The sequence below is a fragment of the Sebastes fasciatus genome, chromosome 24 (genome assembly GCF_043250625.1).
Source record: "Sebastes fasciatus isolate fSebFas1 chromosome 24, fSebFas1.pri, whole genome shotgun sequence".
Classification (NCBI taxonomy): Eukaryota; Metazoa; Chordata; class Actinopteri; order Perciformes; family Sebastidae; genus Sebastes; species Sebastes fasciatus.
This window is the reverse complement of record NC_133818.1, coordinates 10,888,316-10,916,053: the sequence shown is the minus strand read 5'-3', so window position 1 is coordinate 10,916,053 and position 27,738 is coordinate 10,888,316. Positions and strand designations below refer to the sequence as shown.

At 42.2% G+C, this 27,738-nt stretch overlaps 1 protein-coding gene across 1 annotated transcript in view; it reads right to left on the bottom strand.

The window, feature by feature from the left end:
* The window catches only part of pard3ba (par-3 family cell polarity regulator beta a), a 138,333-nt gene that overhangs the window by 94,050 nt on the left and 16,545 nt on the right, over positions 1 to 27,738 (bottom strand). The window contains exons 3-4 of the mRNA XM_074627349.1: positions 14,632 to 14,806; positions 5,436 to 5,542 (exon numbers count right to left, since the gene is read on the bottom strand). Of these exons, the coding sequence (XP_074483450.1) occupies positions 5,436 to 5,542; positions 14,632 to 14,806 (282 nt within the window). The remainder of the gene's footprint in view (positions 1 to 5,435; positions 5,543 to 14,631; positions 14,807 to 27,738) is intronic.

The window sequence follows — 27,738 nt, the reverse complement described above, 5'->3', positions numbered from 1 at the left end:
TACATTTACCTATAAACTACAACTAAACTGAGCAAAGATATAAACGCAACACTTTTGTTTTCGCTTCCATTTTTCATAAGTATTAAATAAAAGATCTAAGACTTTTTCTATGCACACAAAAGGCTTTTTTCTAGAGCTGTCCTCGACCAAATAAATTGTTAGTCAACTAAGGCGCATACAATTTTGTTGACTGATTAGTTGATTTAATCCAACAGATCTGTAAAACTGAGTTTCTCCATAAAGAATCACACAGAAACAACACTTTAAATCTTGTGTTTACCAGACATGTGTCAAATGTGTCTTGGAAATAAGGCATGAAAAAACCTTAAAAAATAACTAATCGACGAATGAAATCTTAGTCTGCTAAAACCAAAACGACAGATTAGTCGAGTAATCAACAAAAGAAATCTTAGTCCACTAATCGACTTAAGAAATCTTAGTCTACTAAGCGACTAAGAGGGGGCAACCCTACTTTTTTTCTCTCAAAAATTGTTAAAATTGTTGTTAGTAAGCGCTTCTCCTTCACTGAGATAATCCATCCACCTGACAGGTGTGGTTTATCAAAATGCTGATTAGACAGCATGATTATTACACAGGTGTGTCGTGGGCCGGTCACAATAAAAGACTACTCTTTGTTGTGGATTAACTATGGATTTCACATGGCTAGGGCTACAAGATCACACAGGATTCATCTGTGAAGAGAACACCTCTCCAAAGTGCCAGACACCATCAAAAGGTGACCATTTGCCCATTCCAGAGGGTTATGATGACGGACTGCAGTCAGGTCGAGACCCTGCTGAGGACAACGAGGTTGCGAGGCTGGCATTGTGTTGTGTAATACATCTGCACATTTTATGCTGCATTGCAGTCAACTCAGAGGTTGGAATTGAATTTTCCCAGTTGAAATTTCCAAGTCATGACCTCCAACCGCTCCAGGTGCACGACGCCAAAAACAAGAACCACGGCTGACCGTGGCAATCTGATGTTTCCTCGCAATTGAACTCTCAGCAGTGCAGCCTCCACATTTCTTTGGGCATTTTTTAAAGTTTTCCCAAATAACCTTTGTGCAGAGAAGATAATTTTCAGAGATTGTTTACCGTAACCAGCGCCCTTATAACATTGGCGACATCATTTTACATGCAGGTTTACTATATGATAGTATGTATTATTTCAAATAAATACAATTAAATATACTTTAATTAAATTGTTGTGTGACGATCGGATTTGCCTCGAGTTCACAAGTAGGAACTCCGACTTTGAGTGGCGTTCAATTGTACGTTTTCTAGTAGGAGATTGCCAAGTTTTGAGTTCTGAGTTGTCTGGAACGCAGCATTAGAGTTGCCTTTTATTGCAACCAGCTTACGGCACACCTGTGAAATAATGATGCTGTTTAATAAGCATCTTGATACGGCACACCTGTCAGGTGGATGGGTTATCTTGGCAAAGGAGAAGTGCTCACTATTACGAAATTGTACTTCAACTCATGAAAAATGGGAGTGCAAACAAAAGTGTTTTTCTTCAGTGTACATTTCAAAATGTAATGTACTCAAATGTAGGTACGGTTTTGGTTCCAGTGTCAAAGAACACCCAGTGAGACGACTGCTGCTGCTTCAACTGACACTTTGACCCCCATCTGTGTTCACACATCAACTGACACTTCAACTTCTTGAACTCACTGACAATAACTTCTTTCAGCTGACTCTTAAAACTCCTTTTAACACTTACACTATAAAAAGTGACGACTCTTTGGGCTCACACTTCAACTCCTTTCAACACTTTAAGCTGCTGCTACTTCAATTTGTGCTTCGAATTTAAGTGAAGGCTCTTTTATGAATAAGCTTTTTCAAATGTTTCAACTGCAGTTTTTTTACAGTGAAAGTGAGCACGGGTAAATTGTGTTTTATATAATCTGTTTTCTTCACCGAGTGATCCGAATGTGGCAGGCTTTGTGGTCCCAGGTTTGGGAAACCTGTCTGGAAACCCGTCTGAGCACAACTAACAGGTTGTCTGCTCTGTTATTGTGTTGCACACCGCCATGCATGTTTCTGTGTTTGTACTCGGAGGTATGTGTGAGTGACGGGGCGGCGTGTAAGACACATGAGAGATGAGGTGTTTGTGTGCGAGCGTGTTAGTGTGTGTGTGTGTCAGACGGATGAGTAATGAGGTGTGTGTTTCTTTTTGCGCGGTTCCTCCGGGGCTGCTGTAGTCGTCTGCTACACGTCAGGCGGCTGAGACATGTGTAAGAAAGAGTGTGTTTGTGTGCACACACACTGCGGGATCACAGATTCCAGTGTGCGAGCCCGTGCTCCTTGACCTTCGCCGTATCCATCACATCAACCCGCGGTCACATTCTTTCACGTACGTTCCCTGAGAAAACTTACAAACCTCGAGGGACGGACACACACTGCATCCAGCTGCTGACATGAGAAACACACACTGTACGGACAGAGTGTAGTTCAGCTAGCTGAGGTGTCAGCAACATCACCGCCGGACAGAGTGCAACAACTCTGGGAGGCAGAGCGAGCGAAGGGAGCAGGGGGAGGAAGAGCGCATGAAGGAACATAACGAGGATTAGAAAATAGAGTAAATGAGGAACGAGTAAAAAGAATTCACGAGTTAAAACGTGTCGTTTATTAGCTTGGAACATGGCAGGAAGTTTAAATAAATTACTTTTATTAGCTCTTCAGAGTAAGAGTGGTATATGTGTGCATAGGCTACTGTACGTGGGAATCAAAGACAGAGAGAAGTGGGCCAACCTTGGCCTTCACCACAGCAGGCAGGAAAATCAATTAAAGGGGCAGGGCGCATATTTATCACTGTATCAGCCTTAATTACACTTTATCTAGCTTTCAATACCTCCTCCAAGACAAAGAGGGACACAAGTGTGTGTGTGTGCGTGTGTTGTAAGAGTGTATGAGTAAGTGAGTGTGCGGAGATAAGGGGAGTGTTGCGAAGGAGCGGTACAGTGGATGGAGTGATGGTGTATTGATCTATGGAAGTCCATCAGGCCCAAGACTCAATATGTCCAAGAGCTGTGACGGCCTCCTAGCCTTTCACACACACACACATATAAAACACACACACATGGACACTCACACACTACAGGGCAATAAATATTCTTTGTTCTCCTCTTTGTGTCTGTGAAACATTTTCAATTGAAGTTACAACACGGAGCTTTTATTTTGTGTTGGTTTTGGAGGATCCCAAAAGAGGAAGTGTTTCCGAGGAACCAGAGTCCCTTTAGAAAACCTCTCATTTTACTGCAGCAGGGTCTGACAGTCTGCCCAGCGCAGTCCTGGTTCTGGTTCTCTTATGCCTCCCTTCCTTCCAGCGGGCCCAGCAATAGGGCCTGGGCCTCCAGCAGCGTGGTGGCGGTGTTGGCTCCCAGCGGGGGCCCGGAGCAGTGATAATTTTGGCAGCTATTTTAGATTTAGTCTTAGTCTTAAAACGAAAAATTCTTATTAGTTGTAGTCACATTTTAGTCGTGTTTATCCTTTATAGCTTTAGTCTATTTTTACTCGACGAAAACTCAAACATTTTAACCACCAAAGTGTTTCGATTTTAGTCAAAATGTTTTCCTTCGTAATTTTGTCAGCGGGGTGGCAACAGCTCCAGCAGGGGACACTAAACTTCACTTTCCCGGGCCACATTAACCAGCTCTGACTGGGGGATCCCGAGGCGTTCCAGGGCCAGTGTGGAGATATAATCTCTCCACCTAGTCCTGGGTCTTCCCTGTGGCCTCCTCCGAGCTGGTCGTGCCTGGAACACCTCCCTAGGGAGGTGCCCAGGAGAGGTATCCTTACTAGATGCCCGAACGGCCTCAGCTGGCTCCTTTCAACGCAAAGGACTACCGGCCTTACTCCGAGTCCCTCACGGATGACTGAGCTTCACACCCTATCTCTAAGGGAGACGCCAGCCACCCTCCTGAGACAGAGAGAGGGGAAGAGACGTTGTAAGGTGATAAAGTTAAAGATAGATTTTGGTGGGACGCAGAGTTTCTGGTGAATCTGCATGATTTCGTCTGATTTCGCATTCGGCATCGGACCCAGTGGCACCGATATAGAAATAGCCAATCTTCTTGCTGATGGTCTCGTGTACGTATGTAGCTCATGTAGAGGCATCAGTATTACATTGAGACTGTTTCATAAATAGTTACTCACAGAAACTTTAATTAACATTATGAAAAATGATCTCATAACCTCTATATCTTAGATGTTAAACACTGCGGCGATAGGTCTCAGGAGCTTTCAAAAACAGACAGAAATATCTGCTAGTGTGCTGAAGAGCAACTGTCTGCACAGAGATGTAGATCTCTGTAAACAGTTGTAGGATATTTTAAATCATCCGTAAGGAGCCTGTTCACTCTGGGATGTCTGAGGCCTGAAATAAGGTCTTTGTCATCGTGTTTACTCGCCGCCCGCTGTTGCCTGGGTTCTGCTTAGTCACTGTTGTGTCCAACGCGGCGGGGGGGAAACAACAGGACTCCCTCTTTCTACCTGAATTCCCCTCACACACACACATGTACCGCCGTGACCTCACACAGCCTCCGTCCCGCCCGCCACACACACACACACTGTCACCAACAGAGGGACAAGAAAAGGCAGCACACAGAGTCCTCCTTAATGGTTTGCAAAAGAAGGCGAGCGCTTTCAAAGTGCAGCCCGGGGGCGTGGACCACAAGAGGAGTATTCACTCTGTCTTCACACACACAACACAGAAATAATGTCATGCGTTCATCTCTCCGTTACTTTCTTTTTTGAAATCTTTCGCGTCGTCTCTTGCTTTGGTTAAAACATGTTACTCCCTGTGAACAGCTAGTTTGAACAGCGGGAGTTCAGCCCGCTGGAAACTGAACGTTTTGTCCTTTCCGGGGAGGAAATCAATGTCTCCTTCACATAACAAAGACAGGCCGTCTACCAGGCTGATTCACATTATTAGCATCTTTAGCTGGCAAGAACTGATCCTACCACACCTTAGTTTCTGAACTATAATTACCGCCTTGCGGTTGTATGCCTCTGCCAACCGGTAAAGTTGCAGTTTACATCCAAGTTTGTCCAAAATGTCATCACTTCATCATTTTATCCTGTTAGACCTTTCTGTGAAAGACTTTTCTTTGGTGGTCACAGTGACCTTTCACCACCAAAATCGAATCAGTTTATCCTCGAGTCCAAGTGGGTGTTTGCGCCAGATCCCTCCAGGCATTCATTAGATATCGCTTTCACGAGAATGGGACGGACGTGAGGTCACAGTGACCTTGATCTTTGATTTTCAAAATCTAAATCTAATCAGTTCATCTTTGAGTCCAAGTGGACATTTGTGCCAAATTTGAAGAAAGTTGTTGCTCAAGCCGTTCTCGAGATACCACAAGAATGGAACAAATGTGAGGTCACAGTGACCTTGACGTTTGACTTTGACCACTGTGATAGTGTGCTTACCGGCTCAGGAGACTTGTTGCCACGGTCGTCAGGTGGAGGCGTGGCTCTAATCTCGAGGGGCGGGGCCAAGGCCGAGTCACTGCTGCTCCTCACCAACAGCGGCGTGTCTGGAGTGGAGAAGGAAACAGTTAGAGACGCAGAGAAAGACTTCTCTACTTGCTCATATCATTCATAACACTGTTGCAAAGCAACCGTATTTGATTCCTCAAAACGCACCGAGAATCATCGTAGCAGAGAAAAGAAGGAAGGGAGTCTTTTGGCAACTTTCTCAGCGAGCAGCTGGCCTGCATCTTGTTGAAATGAGCATCAGGGAGGCTCAGAGGGTTAGACAGACCCCTGAGGCTCTCTGAGCTCTCCAGCAGCATTTGACACCGACACACTAAAAAAAATGAACATTTAGGGCGCCTATTGGCACCTGAAGATAGAAAGAAAAAGTAAACCTGACGGAGCGAAGCTGATGGAATTTCTGAAGAAAACGGACAGAGGAAATCATAAAGGGCACGTAGTGTGTTTAGAAAATAACATTTGTCCGATCACTTGTCAATGAAAATAAGTTACGGACTATCTGATGTAGACAATATATTAATGTCCTCTATTACAATTTTATATGATGTTCTAGCTAAAGGAGGTGATTCATCTTTCCTTATCCTTTATTCAAGATCTAGGGATGATTTTAAATGAAAATACTAAAGCAAAATCAAGGAAGCTAATTTTATCTATAAATTATATCTCAGCCCATAAATATGCATAAAATTTCAAAAGATAATTCACCAAAATGTCCTAGATGTAAAACTGAAGACGGAACATTTTGAAAAAGTTTCTGGAATTTTATTCATTGCTTCACTAAATCTATCTTGGAAATAAAATTTGATTTAAACCCTTAGTTTCTACTTCTATTACATTTCAATTAGATACAAAAAAGTATTTTTGTATCTAATTCATACAAAAATACTGCTGATAATGCCTGACCATGACTGATATATTTGACTTCAGGACATCTCTGACTACATACGTGCTGAAAATCAAAAAAAATGTATTGTATTAATTTCGATATTTTTCAAATTAAAAGTCCCTAGAAGTGTATGATTCAACTTTTTCCCACGGTCTAGTGTTAAAAAAAGTTAACAAAAATCAAAAAATATTCGCAATACATATTGAATCGGGATACAGGTGTATCGTCCCAGCCCTAATATCCATACATCAATCTAGAAAATATACTTCAGCACACTTTTTTGTTTGTTTGTTTGGTGCTTTTTTTGTTTACTTGGGAGTACGAGGGTGGAGGGAAGAGACGGGTCATATGAGAACACTAAGAAACAAAAAGAAAATAACGTCTAATACAAACAAATCCCTCCCTGAATGGTAAAAAATGTGTTTAATTAAGGGCTATAATGACTCACAACCCCTTAGAGTGGACCAACAACCACCCAACCTTTTCAGCAATACGCCCGAGCCCCACAGTGCACATTTTCATATGACCAGCTGTTGCCACATCCCTACCCCGCAGCCCAGAGGAGCCGTGGCATGGGCAGGTCTGAATCCACAATAAAAACAAATTCTAAAGAATCTAATTTGGACCTTAGCGCTGCCTCTTGCTTTTAATATCCACCCCCCCACCCCCAAACGGGAGCACACTGTTATTTGTGGATGTCAAACCCGTCGCGGGGCTGTTTTCAGATTTAACTCGACAGAGGAGGAAAATAAAGAGAGAGTGCGAGATAGACAGAAAGGGAATAGAAGCCGGGAGATAGTGACATCGAAGGAGGCAGGGAGGGAGGAAAACGTCGACGCACAGAAAAGGGGAAGGCAAACAAAATTCTCTACTTTCCTGTAATCAATCTCTCTTTGGAGGGTCAGTGACAGGGTCCTGGTCTAACGTGGTCAGAATAGAGAGAGCAGGGGAGGAGAACAAGTAGGGGAGAAGGTCTCGGCGTGATTGTAGACAGATGAGGAATGGTCCCAGACGCACATACAAATATCTCAAACAATATCCACATGTTGTGTTCAGGTTTGTCTAAGTAATAATCTGTATTAACTAGCATACATTATCAGTTATTCTCTGTTGGACTAGTCCAAAGCTTCATCCTCCATCTGCACAACAAAAGCTTCAAAATGTTGATTTCTTTTAATTGCTCCATCTTCCACTTTCTGTTTCTTTGCTTTTGCTGAGGGAAATCAACAGAATGTGGTCTAATCTGATTTAGAGAAGCAGACTTCATGTGGAAACGCCTGGCAGAAAACTACACAGAGAACAATCTGATTTGCAGTAGTGAAAGATGCTTTGATTTAACACAGAAACATCTGGGAAATAAAGGTATCTTCTCAGCGCTGGCATCAAAAGACATCAGAGTAACACGTAAAATACATCAGACGGCGCTCTTCCGTCTGATTATCTATTAATCTTGTGTGTATCTAAAATAGGTCAAACACTGCAGGTACTTTGCAACGGTATTAGACGAGTCTTTTGTTAGGATGCTATGGGGTTTATAGGACAACTTTTCAAGCTAAACGTAGGATTTGTTTCATTCAAACAGGGAGCACTAGTTCTACTTCTTTACATTCTACAGACCAACACATGCAAACGTTTACAAGTTTAGAGGGGCCATGTATAGAAAGCAGTAAAAGTTAATGGATGGTTCTTTGCTCTCCCTCCTGTACCACCTGTCTAGTACGAGAATACACACACGTACGCCGAACAGCGAGCATGTATCAGGTTTTAAAGGGGACATATCATGAAAAACGTTTCAGTTTAACATACATATGAGTATGTGGAGTGCCGACCAATAAGACAACCCAGTCAGTTTTATTGTTGGATGCCAATCAGAGCGGACTGGGCTTTTTCGGAAGGGGTTCTTAAAGAAACAGGCGCTAAAAATGGAGCGTTTTCAGAAGCCTTTAAATGAGCCGTCAGGACTTCCATAACGTTGTGATGTCACAACTATACAGTCACCGGTAGAAGTGTCCCAGCGACAGGGCGGATGTGGAAGACCGAAAACACTGACCAATCAGAGCAGGCTGGGCTTTTTCGGAAGGGGGTTCTTAAAGAAACAGGCGCTTTCAGAAACTGTGCGTTCAGATGAGCCGTCAGGCCTCCCGTAACGTTGTGATGTCACAACTATACAATCACCGGTATGTGTTTTCTGAACATTAAAGCATGTAAACATGTTCTAGTAGAAACCCCAAATACAAGTATGACGCCTTTAAAACACATAAACACCCACTGGTCTGCTGAGGTAATACTAAAGATTTTTCCCCACCAAATGGGAAACAGTTACTCTACACTGACAAATGACACAACATTAAGTTGAACTGCAAGGACAGTAGGTACATTAAGTACCAAAATACCTTCACTTCTGCAAGGCCAGCTGGCCTAAATAATAGCACCTGTTTCGACTGGATTCGGTAGATTTTAAAGATACTGAATGATGGACTATAAGAAACAACTTCAAAATGAGCTCTACGACTACGCTTCATCACCTCAAGCTATGACACCCGCGCATACTTCACCCCAATGTCAATGATGCAACTTTGCGAAGTGACCAAGACCGCTCCATGGTCACAGTCAGGGTCCATTACCCAGCGGTCAGCCCCATAAATCCTCCTCCATTTAGCCATCGGGAGTCAAATCCGCCTCCATCAATCCTCCCACCACTTAGAGCCCAGGAGCCCGGCCGTGTGAAGGAACCTGAGGGCGGCTGGCTTTGACCTCTGACCTGCGTTGACCTCTGGAGGGTCGGCCGGTGTCACGGAGGGGCAGATATTGATGAGAGTGACAGTTTTAACTCTCTTAGGTCAGCCACTGTTTAGTCGGGTATAAACAAGACTGGCTCAGAGCCATTACTAATTAAAGGTGACTGGGCTGCTGGAAATAGGCTTCAGCATACTTATATAGAATTGAATAGATTGTCACGGATACCCGATCCAGTTATTTGAGTCAGTATCGGCACAATATCTGTATCAGTGCATCGCTATTCTAAAGGCTCTGTGTTCTTGCCTTTGATTAAATGATACAAGTGAAATCTGTGTTAGTTATGGAGCGTCTTAAAGCAGCTGTAGCCCTCAGAAGCTGAACATCATTCATTCCCTGTGTGCATTGTGAGCAGAATTTCCATTTATTTTAAGATCACAGACATTCTCTGACTTTAACACGCAGTCTCCTGCCAGAAGGGTGGAGAGGAGGTGGAAGCACTATAACTTTGGGTGTATTTTAGGTTCCCTAATTTGACGCTAACCGTGCCGCCATAACCGCGAGGTGCCCTGCGACTTTTAAACACGCGTCGGCCGCCAAACTCATCTCGGTGACCGCTTCAAGGGCCGGCGGAGAAAACAAACGGTAACACACACAGGAGTTGTGTTCCTCCCTTATCTTTCCGTCGAGACTCGTGTAATTGGAGAGACCCTGAAGAGGCCTTGTGAACTTCCACTTCTGTGTTTATCTGCCTCCGACTCTCCATCTGCGACTCGCCGTCTAACTAGGCTGCTTATGCAATTCTGGGACGTTTATTTTAAGAATTCCCTCCTTGTTTTCAGTTCTGTGAAAGTTCTGCAGCGCTAGTTCACTCCCGGGGCACGATGGAAACAAGGACGCATCGTGTTTCTTTGTGCAAGCATGCGTGTATGGTGTGTACTATACACTTAAGTGTGTATTTATATTTGTCTGCATGTGTGTGTGTGTGTGTGTTTTCATGCCACAGGCCAGAGTGGTCTTGTTTCTCTCCCAATCGATAGAGCAGCCCGGCTCAAGCTGCTCATGGGATGACGCGATAAGGACTCTCTTCCTCGAAGTGTGTGTGTGTGTGTGTGCAGCAGCGGATCAATGCAGGTCTAATCATCCCACCGGGGCAGTGTGAAGTCCAATCACCCTGTTCAAACAAGCAGTCCAACCCGACACACAAACACTGCGATGCCTGACTGATTACTGAATTACGTCTTGTCCTGTCCGCCGCCACTCAGCGCGATTACATGCAACGCCGTAACCAGATTATTGGGAGTAATCAGATTAAGGTGATAGTGTGATTAAAGCATGCAGTGACCCCGGTTTGCATGATTTGTTGATAGATGTCTGGGAGCATGTCATAGCCTACGTGACGCATCTTATGATCCCACAGCCTTTTTAGGCACACGAGCAGAATAAAGTTTGGATAATACAGCTATCAGGTTATGTTGACTCTAATGTTGACTTTAATTTGACTACGATAACCCGGTTAAAGTGTTTATATACTGTACATGACAGCCTATATTGCTTTTATCTAATCTTGTTCAACACTTTGAACAGCGTTCCCTCCCTTTATTCAGAGTCTGATAGATTCACTACATGTCTGAGCTTGACATGCTATATATTGTCTTTTGCTGCTTTGTTACTATACCTGTTTAAAGAGGACCTATTATGCTAATTTTCAGGTGCATACTTGTATTTTGGGTTTCTACTAGAACATGTTTACATGCTTTAAAGTTCAAAAAACGCTTTATTTTTCTCATACCGGCTGTGCTGCAGCACCGCTTTTCACCCTCTGTCTGAAACGCTCTGTTTGAGCTCCTCCCCCTGAAAAGCCTGCTCTGCCCTGATTGATCAGCTAGTCCAACTCTGTTGTGATTGGTCAACCGAACCAAACTGTTCTGGGTACACTCCAGCTCTAACTAGCTTTGTTTGAGGGGGTGCCAAACTAGCCGCTTTAGGCAGGTATTATGCAAATGTGTTACTTGATGACATCACCACCTTGTGGGAGAAAAGACGGGACTTCAAGCGAGGCGTTTCAGGCAGTTCAGGAGCAGTGTTTCTCCCTTTGACGTGAACTTTGCAGACCTGTCTACATGCACAAAAAACTATTTAACAGTATGCAAGTATGTAATTCGAATACTATTGGTTTCAGACATATTAAATCTCACATACTGTTTTAGCGTACTAAATAGCATGTATAGTATAGAATTTCGGACGCAACCCAAATCTTAATTTGTAATTTGTCAGGCAAGATCTACAGACCTTTTCATTGACATTCTGTTGCTAGGGCAACAGCTGTGGTCCAAGTTTACTTCCTGTTGGCTACTGCATCAACAAGCGTTGCAACGGGAAATACAAAGGGGCCCGTTTAGAACGTTTATGTAGTCAACTGACAGTTCCCATCGTGCTTTTGTGTGATGTAAACAGGAAGTTTGTAAAGAATATATGTAGACACGTCTTCAAATTTCTACACAACCAGGTCCGACTAGCTTCATCCCTTTGTCTACAGAACTAATTAGAAATGGTCTGCATACTAGATGTGATGCAGTTAACAACTGATCTTGTTACAGCAAAAGGGAGAGCAAACACACGCAGACACACTGGCCTGAGACCTTCCCAGCAGTAGATGGCTGACTGATTTTCGGTTGTTTAAGTTGCATGCTGGGGTTCTTTTGTCAAATTGCGTGTGTGTGCGCGTGCATGTCCGTATGACAAAAGCTGCCTTATTGCATGCTCTATATGAGGGGCGTCACGGGGTCACATCATAACTAAGTTAGTCAGGGTTGGAGAGCAGGAGGAGGAGGTTGGAAGACAGGATGGGGGGGGCTGGAATTAGTCCATTCACGCTCTGCTGGACTCTGGGCATGCTAACAGGCTACAGTGCTAATCTAGTTAGAAGCCATGCAGAGACGGGGCGGGATGGAGGAGGTATCGGCTGGGGGTAGTGGGGGTGATGGGTTCAGGGTCTAGAGGGCCGGGTGGCGAGCTGGATGGCAGGTGGTTGAAGCTGAATAGTAGAGTAGGCGAGAAATGACTGGAGTAGGGGGCAGAGGGATGGCAAAGGGCAGGTGTGTGTATGGTGGAGTCTCACTGTCTTTCTATAGCCGACAGATGGAGAGAGCAAAATGAAAGGGTGGGCCAGTGATTAGACAGACCCGTCCAGCCTCATTTAATCTTCAAGAATTAATCAATACGAAATAGAAAAAGAAAAAGACACATAGAGACAAAACTCATGCTCCAGATTACTTACAGTAAAGTGTATCTATAGCCAGAACAGACTGCAGCCCAGACAGAGCCCATATTTCCCCAGAGGCTCCCTCAGGCTCCTGACTGACTATGTGTGATGATGTTTCCCACTGGAGATGCACCATGACCCAGTAACTTGCTCACTTTATTTCCCGACTGCTAAACTGCCGTTCCATCGCTCGTATAAAAAGCTGTATTTTTTTCCATCATCATCTTCACACGCGTCGTTTGTCAAAGTGTCATTCTCACTCAGGTGACCTTGATCGACTCGCTGAACCTCCCCGACTACCTCAGAAGTGGTTTTGTTGTGTCTTTTTTTAGCCGACCCTAACCTCTGACTTCACAAGAAAACACTTGGAAGTCATAATTTCCCTGCAGGACTTACGTAGACGAAGAAGATAAAAACATAATTCATCACTGCGATACTTTATAAACTCTGTAAAACATGATGATTTTAAGGACAAGGGGACATCTGTTACATCTTTTCATTATGTCATCACTCTCGTCTCCAATCTGTCTGCTTGCTGTCTTACCTGTGAGGTCTCACTGCACTCCAGAGAGACGTGATTGGCTGTACAGCACTACATTAAGTCGAGTATATACATATACGCGATGTGAAGTGTACAAGAGGAGGCTTAGAAGAAGTGTGGTTATGATGGTCGCACACTCACTACGTGCCCTGGATAGATTATGTCGTACAACAACATACCGTAATGAGTTAAGCATTAATTTATCAAGATATTTACTATGTCAGAAGCAGAATCTGAGTATATACGTCATCTTAATGGAGCACAGAGTGAAGTTTTTGTCAGTATAGGAAGAATAAAGACAATATTAAAGAGCATGGCTCTTATCATGTCATGTTGTTGTTGTTGTTGAGTAGTGGCATTTAAGTCTTGTATACATTTTAGTAAAACACTCTTCAATCCTCAAGTCAATATACTTTTAAAAAATGCCCTCACATAAACAACACCCACGTATTGATCATGTTTTGTTTTGTTTTCGGCTGTTTTCTTATTTTTCTCTCCCTCTTCTCTCCATTATTTGGCCCGCGGCGAGGTATGGTTTTATCAATAAGCGAAATACAGGGAACAGTTATGATGGCATACATAGCCCTCCTCTCTATTACTGTCTCACAATCAGCTTTAATCTACCTATTCATTTGTTAGTACTTATTTTATTATAATATTATGCCTTTCACTTCTTTAAAATCATGATTATTATTATTTTAATGAATTTTGATTTATTTTCCACTACCTTATTTACTTACCATTATTATTATCATTATTATTATTATTATTATTATTATTATTATTTTGTTTGTTTGGCTCATTCTCCTTGCTTTTATTTTATTTGTATTCTTTATTATTATTATTTGAATGAATTTAAATTTGTTTTCCATGCACTTATTTACCTACCATTATAATTAATATTATTATTATAATCATTATTATTATTATAATTATTATAATCATTATTATTATAATCATTATTATTATTATAATGTCTGTTTGTTTGGCTATTTTTCCTTGCTTTATTTTATTTTTAGCCTTTATCATTATTTTTTTATTATCATTTTTTCTATTTTATTTATTTATTTATTTTCCCCCCCTCACATAAAAATATTGCGATTTGGATTTACATATGAAGATCATGTTACGGCATGTTCTTTGTCTTATTCGTTGATATTGTATGATGCAATGCTTTTGTACAATATACATGTATGGTTTAATTGAGTCAATAAATAAAAGTAAAAAAAATTATATTAAAATACCCTGCAGCGTTACATTTCTGGCTCTGAGTCTGAGCAACGTGTGAAAACCAGAACAAACTAAGTAAAGAACTAAAATAAGTGAGGACGGCAGGAGAGAACGCTGCGTCAACACTGCATCTGTTTTCACACGCAATCAAGTTACAGGCAGGAAAAAAAATCTCTCTTTACACAGCAGGTTCAGCTTACAGCTGTTCCGTAAATGTACTTTCTGACTTTCTCTCTCACACAGTCACACGCCTCCACATAGACACACACACCTCCTGCTGTCTCACCACCATACACTTTCTCACATGCACAAAAAAAATTGAAAGTGTTGATTGAGCTTCGCTTTAGTTTGTCAGGTGTTTGACATTCCCGCAGAAACTTCAACATCTGTTGTTCTATAAAGCAGAATATTTCATATCTTGATAAGAAAACTAAAAAAACAAATGAAATCATTAACAGCGGATGTGACATACTGGCTTTTAGGCTGGCCTCGTTGACTTCGATCTCTCCTCCGACTGGCTCCTGGTACCCCAGGTGGGGGTGGTAGTGGGCGGGTTCAGGGCTGTGGGCAGAACTTGAGTAGCCGTTGGATATGGTCTCTCTGGGACTGTCTGTCCTCCTGCGCTGGACGTCAAACACCGCTGCCAGCTGGAAAGAGACACACAGAGCTTTGTTATTGTAGTTAAATAAATATAATTCATAGGGCTGTCAATTGATTAAAATATTTAATCGCGATTAATCGCATTATCCATAGTTAACTGGGATCAATCGCAAATGAATCGCACATTTTTCATCTGTTCAAAATGTTCTTTTAAGGAAGATATGTCAAGTATATAATACTCTTAGCATTAATGCGTTAAAGAAATGAATGGCGTTAAAACAAATTTGCGTTAATGCGTTATTATCGCGTTAACTTTGACGGCTCTAATAATTTATGGTGTTGCTAGATTGCTGCTAGACCGCCCCGATAATAAAGGTGCAGCCCTCCCTTTGTGTGCGTCAAGCGGGAGAGCAAATGCTGTGAATGAAAATGTTGTTTTTGAAAGGCTAAACGCCAACAAATATGAATTGAAGCAGAATATTTCAAGTGTGTTATTATGATTTTAGTTATACATGAGCAAATCTAAGTTTGACAACCTCAGAGCAGACAAATCCTGGCGCAACCCGTCTGTGATCTTTGGGGCCCGGACCCCAGGATGGGAACCGCTGGTCTAAACAATGAGATTTCTGGCTTATGAACAAGCAGGAAACACGCAGCCAGGTTATACAGCGTCTCCACTGTGCCATGATCACAGAGAGGCTTTTATGTGATTCATCTTGCCAACAGTGGGGATGCAGCCTGCTTCGTTGTGCCAAGTGTGCAGCTCATTCCCTCTCAAGCCTCTTACAGTGCAGCAGACGCCACTTCAGCAACAGTGGAACTTTCTTCTCGAAACAAAACCGGACCAACGGAGGCCGGTTCAGAGGCACGCGTGGACGAGGCGAGGTGTGCGTGTACGGAAATTAGTAGGCAAATGAGATCTGACGCGAGAATGAGAAGCTGTCAAACACAATGACACGGCTGCCACAATGAGACGGCGGGGGCGCCAAATGAACCGGGGATGGGGGGCAGAGGGACGACAAACAATCCTAATTGAGACAGGGACATGATGGCAGATAGAGCGAAAAGGGGAACGTGTGTGTGTGTGTTGACTGCGGGGCCGTGCCATCGCGGCTACGTGGGTTTGATAAATGGGCGCGCGGCGGCGTGACGCTCTCATTAGACGGTGCTGGCGAAAGGAAATGACCACTTAATGAAAAGCAATAACCGCAATGGAACGAGGGATGGAAATAAAACAACAGACGAGTGGAGGACGTCAATTAACAATAAAGAAGCACGGAGGCTGTGTGTGTGTTAGAGTGTGTAAACAATAAGCACGGAGGAGGCGGCGGAATATGTATCATCCATCACGCTGTGACGCCGCCTCTCACCTCAACCTCCCGTGATTCAATATCCTCGTGACACCTGGGCGACGCCATGCAAAGGAGATTGGTGGGTGTGTGTGTGTGTGTGTGTGTGTGCGTTAAAGAGAGTGAGTGGAAGAAAAGATGAGGAATTGAGGGGCTGGCAGATGCAGGGGAGAGAAAAGAAGACCGAACGCCAGGAAAACAATCTGATTGGCCGCTTGATGGATGCTTCTTGAGCTCTTCTTTATCTGCTTTCCTCTTTCTCTCCTTATCTCCTTCCCTCCCGAGCCTCCGTCTCTTTCTCCAAACTCGCTGACAGCATCAATCAAAGAAGGAAGTCTCGGAGCGTAATGTGGACGCGCGCGCGCAAACACACACCGACGGGGCACGTACGGAGACACGGCGAGGAAAAAACAATTTATTCGTTTTGAACAACAACAACTTCTTTTAATGTGCCGAGGGGTGATGATGATTTGCTTTCCGGGAGTTGATTTTTTTTATGGCTGACGCAGGCGGGGGAGGGATGCAGATGAAGGCCGCCCTGCTGTTTCCACTCATCACTCAATCAAACACAAAGTATCAACAAAATGAATCATGTATCGCTTCGTTTGGAACAAGCTCAAGTGTAGAAAAATGGACCTTAGCGGTTGTAAGTTTGTAAGTAATTGAAAGGGTTAGTTTGTATTTTTTGAAGTGGGTTTATACTCCCACGTTCTGCGAGGTAAACTTTTGTGAATGTAGTCTGGTGGCTTTAAAGAGAGCGATATCGCGGCTTCAGTTCCTCATTGGAAAGGGCTGTTTGACGGCGCGGTACAGCGGCTGTGGACGGGAGCAGCAGAAAAAAATATTTTAGCCATCTAAATAAAATCTATATCAGATTAAGTGTACGCTTTCGTTACAATATTTTCACCGCATTACGTTGCCATCAAACAGCCCTTTTCCGACTTTAAATTCTAAATTCTACAGTTTAACAAACTAAAACTACATCTATCTTCATTACTAGATATCACCAAGGGCAAGAGAGGAAATGTGAACCGGCTCTTTAATGTTTTAAGATTTGCCCCCCTGTGGTTACAGAACAGCTTTGCTTAGTGTACTGCTAAAGAAGCTGGTTGTAGATATTTCATTACAGATTATATTCAAACTATCAGCCGGAAGAATCATTCATACTGTGAAATACTACAGCAGGAGAGGAAACTTGGGGAAAAGCATATTTTTCGCAGTGGTTTGAAATCTAGTTCTTCAAACAGAGCAGCAGCAGCATGCTCTTTTTGGAGGACCCTGTGCCCCAGGATGAAGAAAAACACCTTGAATGCCTCACGGTGTGTTTACTTAACCGTCCCTCCTGACTGTGATTAGTATTCTAGGAAACAAATCGCCTTATTTTTCCTGCTGCGTCTGCGGGGGGATATTGATATGGACCTGGGGAGTCTGCATGTCAACTACTGCTGAATAATGTGACCCCTTTTGTCTCATTTCCATAACACACACAAACACACACACACTCACAAACACACACCGATACCCGTGCCAAATACAAATGGCTGAACCCTTCATATTGTCATGTTATGATCGTCTGTAAATCACCACGCAGCGTGCGTATCCGACGTGACCAGACTGGCTGAGGAGACTGTGTGTGTGTGTGTTGCACAGCCAAAGCGATTATCATGACATACATGAAAGCCGTATACAATAACACGCGTGAAGCAGCGAGAGAGATAAACGCTGTGTCTGTGTGGATTCACACCGCCTCGGGCACGGAGTTAGAAAATGCTGGAAAATATGTGGCCTACGGGAGACAAATGCACTTATTTCACTTGATTTAATAGAAAGGCAAGCACACACACACCCACACATAACCTATAATACTTTAACAAATTATTATTTTGCTTTATTTTTGATTATTAAAGAAAAATAATTTGAATCAAGAGTAGATTTAAAGGCACAGTATGTAATTTTCTGCCGCTAGGGGTCTCTCAATCAAAACAATAACGAAAGACGGAGTTCGGTGACGTGATGAAGTAACGTGGGATCATGGGAGTTGTTGTCTTTGCGTTAAGCTTCTCCCGGTTAGGATTCCTTCTGTGTTCATCGCTCAAGAGGTTTTTACCGAGAGCCGAGTTATCCGCGGAGGTCTTCTTCTCTCCAAAACAAACGAAGCCGGTGATTAAAACCAGTAAAAACACTCAATGAAGCAGTTTCACGTTAAAAATCTGTGTTTCTACGACGCTGTTTTGGCGGACAAAGGACGTACCGGCTAAGATCCTTCCTCTGGTTAAAATATGTAGTTAAAAACCACAAAGATCTAAAAATGTGGCTTAAAACTGGATCAACTTATGACAGCTTCTGGCAGACAACCACAACACTGACACATGCGCAAAAGCGAATATGACCCCATTGACGTACTGTTACCTTGATTAAAATTACAGATTTATATGCGTTTGAAAATTGTTGGAAACATTTGGGATGATGTAAGTACACAACTCGACAAAATATTTAAGCATAGGGCTAGTCATTTTTAGACCTTTTAATGAGGGAAAAGTCACATATTTTACCTGTAAATGACTGAAATGGAAGTAAACTACATTTACAAGAATGCAGGTCAACAACAACCCTTTGAGAATGGGAGTAAACGTGATGCAGTCGGTACATGTAGGTGGAGAGAATAGTAACACATTAAAATCAAGACCACTGCACCAATCTAAAAACTAACAGGTTTAATCAATAACGTCCGTTAACGTCCTGAGCCATCGTTAACAAAATTCAAATCAAAACGTCTGCCATAAAAAAATGGTCTATTCCACTGACTGGTAGTTAGTGGCGGTTACCGTGCAAAGAAACCTAACAACGTGCCAACAAAAGACAAGAAGAAGACTGCGAGCTAGTTCACGTGGATGTAAACAAAGCAGGGATGGAACTGCCAACCCTGCTATTAGAGCACAACCCGTTCTGCCTGCTCAACGCCACAGCTGTGGCTCCGTACCTTCAAAACACTCCAAACTATTATGCTCGAGACAAAGTAGTCCCTTGTTGATACTGTAATGTTGTTCCAGATGTTGGGGACACTCCCCTAACAACTGGTTGGGACTAGAAAAGGCTAGTGGACCATGAGTTTAAAACATGTTTTGGTCAAACTTACTGACTGAACATTCACACTCAATGTGCTTTTTCTGCTGTGGCATCTTAAAGAGGTCTGTTATCTGAGGGGATTTGGCTAAAGACACCATCACACAACAAACAACATGAGCCCACAATACCACAGCTGACTGCCCACCAAGGTTAGAATAGTTTTGAATTTCCAATTTTTTGACTTTTTGATTTGATTTTAGTTTAGTTTTAGACTTGATAATCACATGCAGTTTGGGGGCAAGTCATAGTCAAGTCAGCACACTGACACACTGACAGCTGTTGTTGCCTGTTGGGGCCGAGTTTGCCATGTTATGATTTGAGCATATTTTTTATGCTAAACGCAGTACCTGTGAGGGTTTCTGGATGACACTTGTCATAGTTTTGTGTTGTTAATTGATTTCCAATAATAAATATATACATACATTTGCATAAAGCAGCATATTTGCCCCACTCCCATGTTGATAAGAGTATTAAATACTTGACAAATCTCCCTTTAAGGTACATTTTGAACAGATAAAAAATGTGAAATTAATCGTGATTAATCACGGACAATCATGAGATTAATCACAATTAAATATTTGAATCGATCGGCAGCCCTACTAAAAATATTTTTCACTGCTTATTTGAGTTTCCACACAGCAACCTCCCACCCTGCTGAAGTGACCTTGTGCGGGGCTCTGACTCCCTACCGGCTCCCAGGACGCTGTGCTGCAGCCTGACCTTTGAAAGCAATGATTTCTTTACTCAATAAATGTACACATTATTATGATCAATATTTACTGAGATTGTTTCGGCTGTCAGAGCCAATCGGACGCAGAGCTTGCGTGCGTCACAGTTCTAGTTTTAGTATTATTTTTAATAGCTGGGTATATGAGATTATCCAGCTGCTGTGAACGGTAGACAGTGTTTACATGTTGCAACTCACAGATGGAACAGTTGAGCGGCTTTAATAATTAATGTACTTGCTAAGAATTAATTAGCCAAATGCAGCACATCTTGTATGGATACACGGGGGAGCGAATAGTATCTTCAGCACGCACACACACACACCATATATACATATATATATATATATGCAATCAGGAATCTTCACGCACTGTATAATGCCATTATTTTAAAAAACACAAATATGTGGAAACAATCTGAGACACACATTTCTCACAGATAGAGGATGAACATTGCCCCCTTGCTTTAGTCCAGCACTACTGCATGCTGGGAACACTCAAGTCTTTACATAAGCATCAGCAACACACACACACACACACACACACACAATACTCAAAAACAAACATACACACTTCCCTATTTCATCTGCTGGTACTAATCAACCCATTTTTCTTCCCCTCTCTCATCGCTGTCTAGCACTACTGTGTGTGTGTGTGTGTGTGTGTGTGGTAGCAGTCTATTGAGATGCTTTTGTGCTGTTGTCATTTATCTTACGACCCCCCCCCCCCCTCCACCTCCGTTTTCTCCCTCTCATGCTATTCTTCATTCTTTCTTTGAACGAGAGATGCATAATTCAGAAGCAGCGCGCGGAATCCTGACAGTGGTATGGTAACCCAATCATCTCACACACACACACACATATATATATACATATATATATACACAGTACACACACACACACTTTCTTTACTAAAGTACAGGTTTACAAAGACTATTTTAGACATCTGCGTTTTCGTGCGCTAAAATCGGAATCACAGAGAATAAACCTCCCACTCTCAGTGTCTTGACTTGACGGCAGGGAAATGAAAGCCTTCACTATACCCGACGTTTCGGAAAACGCACCGTCGCCAAAAAAAAAAAAGAAAAAAAAAAAGGATTTAAACTGCAACTGATGGCGCACGAAAAAAACAAACACTTTCTCCATACTGTATTGGCTCCTGACATTTTTTTCATTCAGGTGCGAAGACACTTGGAAAGTCAGAAAATTAGATGCAACAAAAGGAGCAGATAAGATGTGTAGAGAATGGGGTTTCTCCACGGTTGCGAAGCGCGATGAATATTGACAGCGCGCGGGTACGGAGGGGGGGGAAGCGTCTCACCTTGACTAAGCGGAAATTTGGGCTTTTGATATCCGTGGCGTCGTGTGAGAAATGGCAATCAATTTGACGGTTATTTGCCTTTTTTAAATCGACTAATTGTAATTTGTAATACTCTTCTTCTGTGAAGTTGCAGCTGCTGGCTGTTTTTTGAAGCGCCTTTAATAATGCACAAAGATGCACTTACATGTACCTAATCCATGTTCAAGGGCACATACTGTATATATACGTTTCCAGGGCAGCGTAAGGGCCACCCAGAGGAATGCTATTTAAACAAGTAGAAAATTGGTTGCATTACCGGTGAGAGCCGGGCTAATCCTGCGACTACTCCATCCTCAATCTATACAGCACACTACCAGATGTGGAAAACACACACACCTGGCTCTGGGCCTGCACACACACACACACATAAATGACTGCACACGCAAGATTAGAGAAGCAACCGCACCGTCTCCCACAGATGCACAATCAGACTTGTCAAGCCCCGTGGTAAGGGACTTCTTCACAATCCTGAATCCTATACAGAGACGTCACGACGTTGAACCTCTAAATGTTTCCTTCCTCCCGTCTGAAGGGATGCCAGTAGCTCCAGATAGCAGCTAGTGCTTTCACATTAACACGACGTCTCTTTGATGCTTCTGACAGACTCATCTAAACACACCAAAGTCAACTCCTCAGTCTGCTGGTTGCAGCGTTCATGCAAATTTAGCAAATGATGAGCCAGATCTTACTCCACAAAGTAAAACTGGAAGAATCGTGATTTTTTTGCACACACATGCATTAGTGTGTTAGCTCATTTTTTATCATTCTGTATACTGAAGATTAATACGTGCAGTTGATTCTTCCAGTTCCTTTTCATGGGAAAAATGGCAGATTACAACCCAGCTGTTTGGCAAAATACTTTGTCGAGCGAGTGACCCCCACTTGATCTACAAAAAATTTGAAGTAGAGTGCAAATCCAGCTGGTTGAATGTGTCTTACTGAGACATGTAGAGCCGCATTGATTAATCAATTAGTTGTAGTAAAAGTTAAATTAATCGCCAACTATTTTAATAATTGATTAATCGGTTTGCGGAGTCATTTTTAAGAAAAAGAAGTCAAAATTCTCTGATTGCAGCTTCTTAAATGTGAATATTTCCAGGTTTCTTTACTCCTCTATGACGGTAAACTGAATATCTTTGGACAAAACAAGACATTTGAGGACGTCAACTTGGGCTTTGGGAAACACTGATCTACATTTTATAGACCAAACAACTAATCGATTAATCGAGGACATAATCAACAGATTAATCGACAATGAAAATAATCATTAGAAGCTGCCCTAAAGACATGCAGACCTATATTCACAGGGCGACATTCAACAGGTGAAGCATCAAATGCAGAAATAAGGATACAGAATTATGATAATCTAAGCATCAATGCATTCTCTAAATGAAAAGTGTTTTTTTCCACCTCAAAGATCATATACTTTGTAATCTCTGATTAATTATTGACAGCTCTGTGTTTGAAATCAAACTTCATTTATGGTGTGAAATCACATTTTTCCCCAGGAAGTCGTATATATTCGGAGGAAAATAATCCACCCCTATAGTCCACCTACACCCACAGACGACCACACGCACACAAACAAATAGAAAAACTTAAGCAAAAGGTTTTTTGGAGAAAAGAAAAATGTGCAGACCTAACAGCTTGTTGTTCAGGCGCACTGCCAAAAAGGTTCTTTATGGCTCAGAAAAGGGTTGAGTTACCTTTCTCCCTCTCTCTCTCTCTCTCTCTCTCTCTCTCTGTGCGTCCACACACTCACATCTGTCGCATCAGCCACAGTGATGGAGCATTGGGCGCACACGTAAACACACACAAAGCGAGCCACCAGCTGAGGTACTGCAGTGCCGGCTACGCACGGTGAAAGGCCACATTATTATTTATGCACACTCATAAAGGGAGAGGGTAAACTCTTCATAAATCACACACACCCGAGAGGCTGAGGGAGGGGGAGGAGGAGGAGGAGATGAGGGAGCAGAGGAGTGAGGGATGTGGGCGACAGGGGAGCTCCAGGCCTCGTATTTCTCGGGCCGGCAACACAAATATCAAACCGACTCGTTCATCATTCCCGCAGTGCAAACACATCAGCGGCGGTTACGCCGGGCCTGTTCCGCATCCGTGGACATGACACACTGACACATGCGCGGCAAACGTGTGCTCCCTCGGCGCGCAGAGAGTCATAACCCCTTCCTCATAAATGTGCATAAACACGCACATTCCCATGTACGCAGAGCGAAATCGCACTCCCCAAAAGTCGGAGCCGGAGCCTAATAATCAGCTTTCTTTTCCCTGTGGCCGTCGCAGGGCCAGCTGCTCCCTCCAACCTCCTCCTCCTCCCTCCTTCCTTCCTCCCGGGATCTGACAGAGAAATAGAAGGAGTGATTAACTCTGAGCTTCGAGGCTTTTGCCCTCTCACCTGTGGCTCTCTCCTCCACATGCCTCCTCCTCCTCCTCCTCCTCCTCCTCCTCCCTCCATCTGCCCTCCCTTGACATTCATACCATACGTCACCTCTTTCTTTCTGCCTGTCGCCTTCCTCTTTGTGCTTTTGAAGTGACATTAAATGTGGTTTAAAGAGGAAAATCTCTATTTTCCATTATTATTATTCATCCAATTATTAATAATTTACTAGTTTCCGCTGAAGAAGTGACCTAAAAGTGCTTAAATCCTCAGCTCAAATGACTTCTGTCGGGGTAAACATGCTGCTCTCCTCCACAGCGTATATATATACGTGAACTATACATTACTGACATTTGGTACTTGCCGTTGCCATGGAGAGCTAACATCTCTCACAGCCCGGAGGTGTTTGGGAGAAAGAAAGGGAGAGATTTTTCCTGCACCCATCAACATATGTGTTCGCCTTATTAGATAGTTATTGACTGGACATCAGAGCCCGGAGTAGCACTGTAGGACTTGTGCTGCGTTACATGTCTGCCAGCCTCACAAGTACAAAACAGCAGCTGACAGCTCCATCCATCAGTAGATACTGTATGAAGGCTACTGCAGGCTTACCTGTTACCTGACACATTAGGAGCTATGGAAGCTCATTATTTTGACATACTAAGTCATTATTTTGACATAATAAGTCATTGTTTTGAGATACTAAGTCATTGTTTTGAGATACTAAGTCATTATTTTGACATACCAAGTCATTATTTTGACATACTAAGTCAATATTTTGAGACAAGTAGGTGATTATTTTGAGAGATTGTCATTACTTTGAGATACTAAGTCATTGTTTTGACATACTAAGTCATTGTTTTGACATACTTAGTCATTATTTTGACATACTAAGTCATTGTTTTGACATACTAAGTCATTGTTTTGACATACCAAGTCATTATTTTGAGATACTAAGTCATTGTTTTGACATACTTAGTCATTATTTTGACATACTAAGTCATTGTTTTGACATACTTAGTCATTATTTTGACATACTAAGTCATTGTTTTGACATACTAAGTCATTGTTTTGACATACCAAGTCATTATTTTGACATACTAAGACAATATTTTGACATACTAAGTCATTGTTTTGACATACTTAGTCATTATTTTGACATACTAAGTCATTGTTTTGACATACTAAGTCATTGTTTTGACATACTAAGTCATTGTTTTGACATACTAAGTCATTGTTTTGACATACTTAGTCATTATTTTGACATACTAAGTCATTGTTTTGACATACTAAGTCATTGTTTTGACATACTAAGTCATTGTTTTGACATACTTAGTCATTGTTTTGACATACTAAGTCATTGTTTTGACATACTAAGTCATTGTTTTGACATACTAAGTCATTGTTTTGACATACTAAGTCATTATTTTGACATACTAAGTCATTGTTTTGACATACTTAGTCATTATTTTGACATACTAAGTCATTGTTTTGACATACTTAGTCATTATTTTGACATACTAAGTCATTGTTTTGACATACTAAGTCATTGTTTTGACATACTAAGTCATTATTTTGAGACAAGTAGGTGATTATTTTGAGATTGTCATTACTTTGAGATACTAAGTCATTGTTTTGACATACTTAGTCATTATTTTGACATACTAAGTCATTGTTTTGACATACTAAGTCATTGTTTTGACATACTAAGTCATTATTTTGACATACTAAGACAATATTTTGAGACAAGTAGGTGATTATTTTGAGAGATTGTCATTATTTTGCTATGTTAAATTATTATTTTGAGATACTAAGTCATTATTTTGCTATGTTAAATCATTATTTTGAGATACTAAGTCATTATTTTGTGATGCCAAGTCATTATTTGAATGTGTGTACAGTAACTACTCTAATAGAGCTATTTAACAAAGGAGTCCCAGCTCATTAACTCAGTGTATATCAGCTTCTAATTAACAATCAATGCTAAATAGGCACTGAAACAATTAGTTGATTAATCAATTGGAAAATTAATCATCAGCTATTTTCTTTCCTTTTCATCTATATTAGCCGGTTTTACATCAGGTTTACGACATCATAATAGCTTTTACTACAGATAGAAATCTGAACTTTAGAATAACACAAACATATCTCGATTATTTTCATAAATCTGGCTATTATTTTTTTCTGTTTACAGAACAAATTTCTTGGGCTGTATCCGAGTCAGGATTATCCAGGTCGAACCTGATTCGCCAGACGTTTTACTGCCTTTTAATGGCATCAAATATGACCATCATCTGTGATGTGAAAACTAGTAAAACAACCACTCCTCCTCTGCATATGTCCCTCCACTTTCAGATTGTAGGCTGGCTAATAATTCAAGTGGCCCATTCAGACACATTAGTGTCCGCGGAGCTCCATTCATTAGCCCAATCAGCTACCTGATGAGGATGAGAGGCAGCAACAAAAATGAATAATAACAATAGTGTGTGCGGACACAGATGCGGGTTTCAGCTGCGTAATTGCACCAGAAATCATTAAATACTTAAATGAGTTGGATTCGGTATTAGAAGCATTTATCCTCTAGCTGCAGCAGTGGAAGTACACACTGCCGCACACGCCCGGGGAGTGTGACTTTCTGCTGATTTGAGTTATTAGCGGTTGGAGTGAGCGGAGGGAAAACACAGCACACACATATATATACACTAGTGTGGGGCAATGTCATGGAGGAATAACAGATGGTGCGAGGCTGGTTGGGTCAGAGAGTAGATTTGCTGTAAACAAGTGGATCTATAATAGATCATTAGCCGGGTGTGATTAGCTCCTCTGCAGGGCTGCGGTGCCAAAAATCACCGCTAACTGATGAAGCTAATACCGACGACAAACACGAGCTGCAGCTTTACAACAATTTCCTAACTAATGTCACGTGTCTGGATTACACACATCATTTGAAACACATCCTCATCTTCTCCTAGAAAAACGAGTCCACAGAGCACCTCTGGCCTTGGGACCGCCGCCCCCCCCCCAGTAAGGTCCCTCCTGCCAGACCACAGCAGGCGCATGCAGGTCAGGTTACAGCCCGCCCGTCTCACTCCATTAGGAGCTAATGGGTGGTGTGATGGTGACACCGAGGGCAACATGTGATTAACAGAAAGAGAACCACCAAAGGACAAGATCTGAGAGTGTGATGACCTAGCGGAGCCTCTATATACGTCACACCACGCCCACGCAAAAGGGGGCCTTATCCGAAACCGAATCCCGGCCTTTTGCTTCAGTGAACTGACAAATGACTTTGGAGAGGTGCCATCATTCAAAGTCGAGAGGTGCGGCGATGGATCATGTGAAGGAATTAAAGTTCCGAAGTGCAACTTCACGAAGGGAACTTAAATGAAAAGCAGACGGCGAGAATTCTTTCTCCTCAAGTCTTCTCGTAATTACAGAGTGTGTGTGTGTGGAGGGGGTATTGTTAATTGAATATAATCAGATGAGCTGCTGTGGTGCTCAGATCGAGGGCGGGGGGGGGGGGGGGTTGAATCAAGGTCAAGGCTGATGAGATGTGATGAAATCAGTTCAAGTGACCGAATCCCGCCGGGCGAAAACGTTCAGTCGCTCCGGTCTGATGTGATCGGATCTGCAGGCTACGGAGATAATCTGACTTTATTCAATATACTGTATGTTTACTGGGATGTATTAATGCATCGCTGACGTTCAAGAGAGCGCGTGATAAATACAAGGTGAGGACAACGCAACGGGAACTCCCTAATTCAATAGCTCTTTATGAAGGTTATACTATTTATGACAACAAACTTCTTGTTTTAAGTCATAAACAAGTCAATGTCAGAGACTTTTTGCGCTACACAACTCAAATGCTCTGTGGTTTTAGAAATAATCAATTGTCAATATCAGACGGCAGTCTTGCAAAAATGGACAAACAATATTTATAAATATGATTTCACATAATGAGAATGAAGCGAGGCTGGAAAACATTTTAAAAATACCCATTTTCCATTACGCAGTTTAGCTTC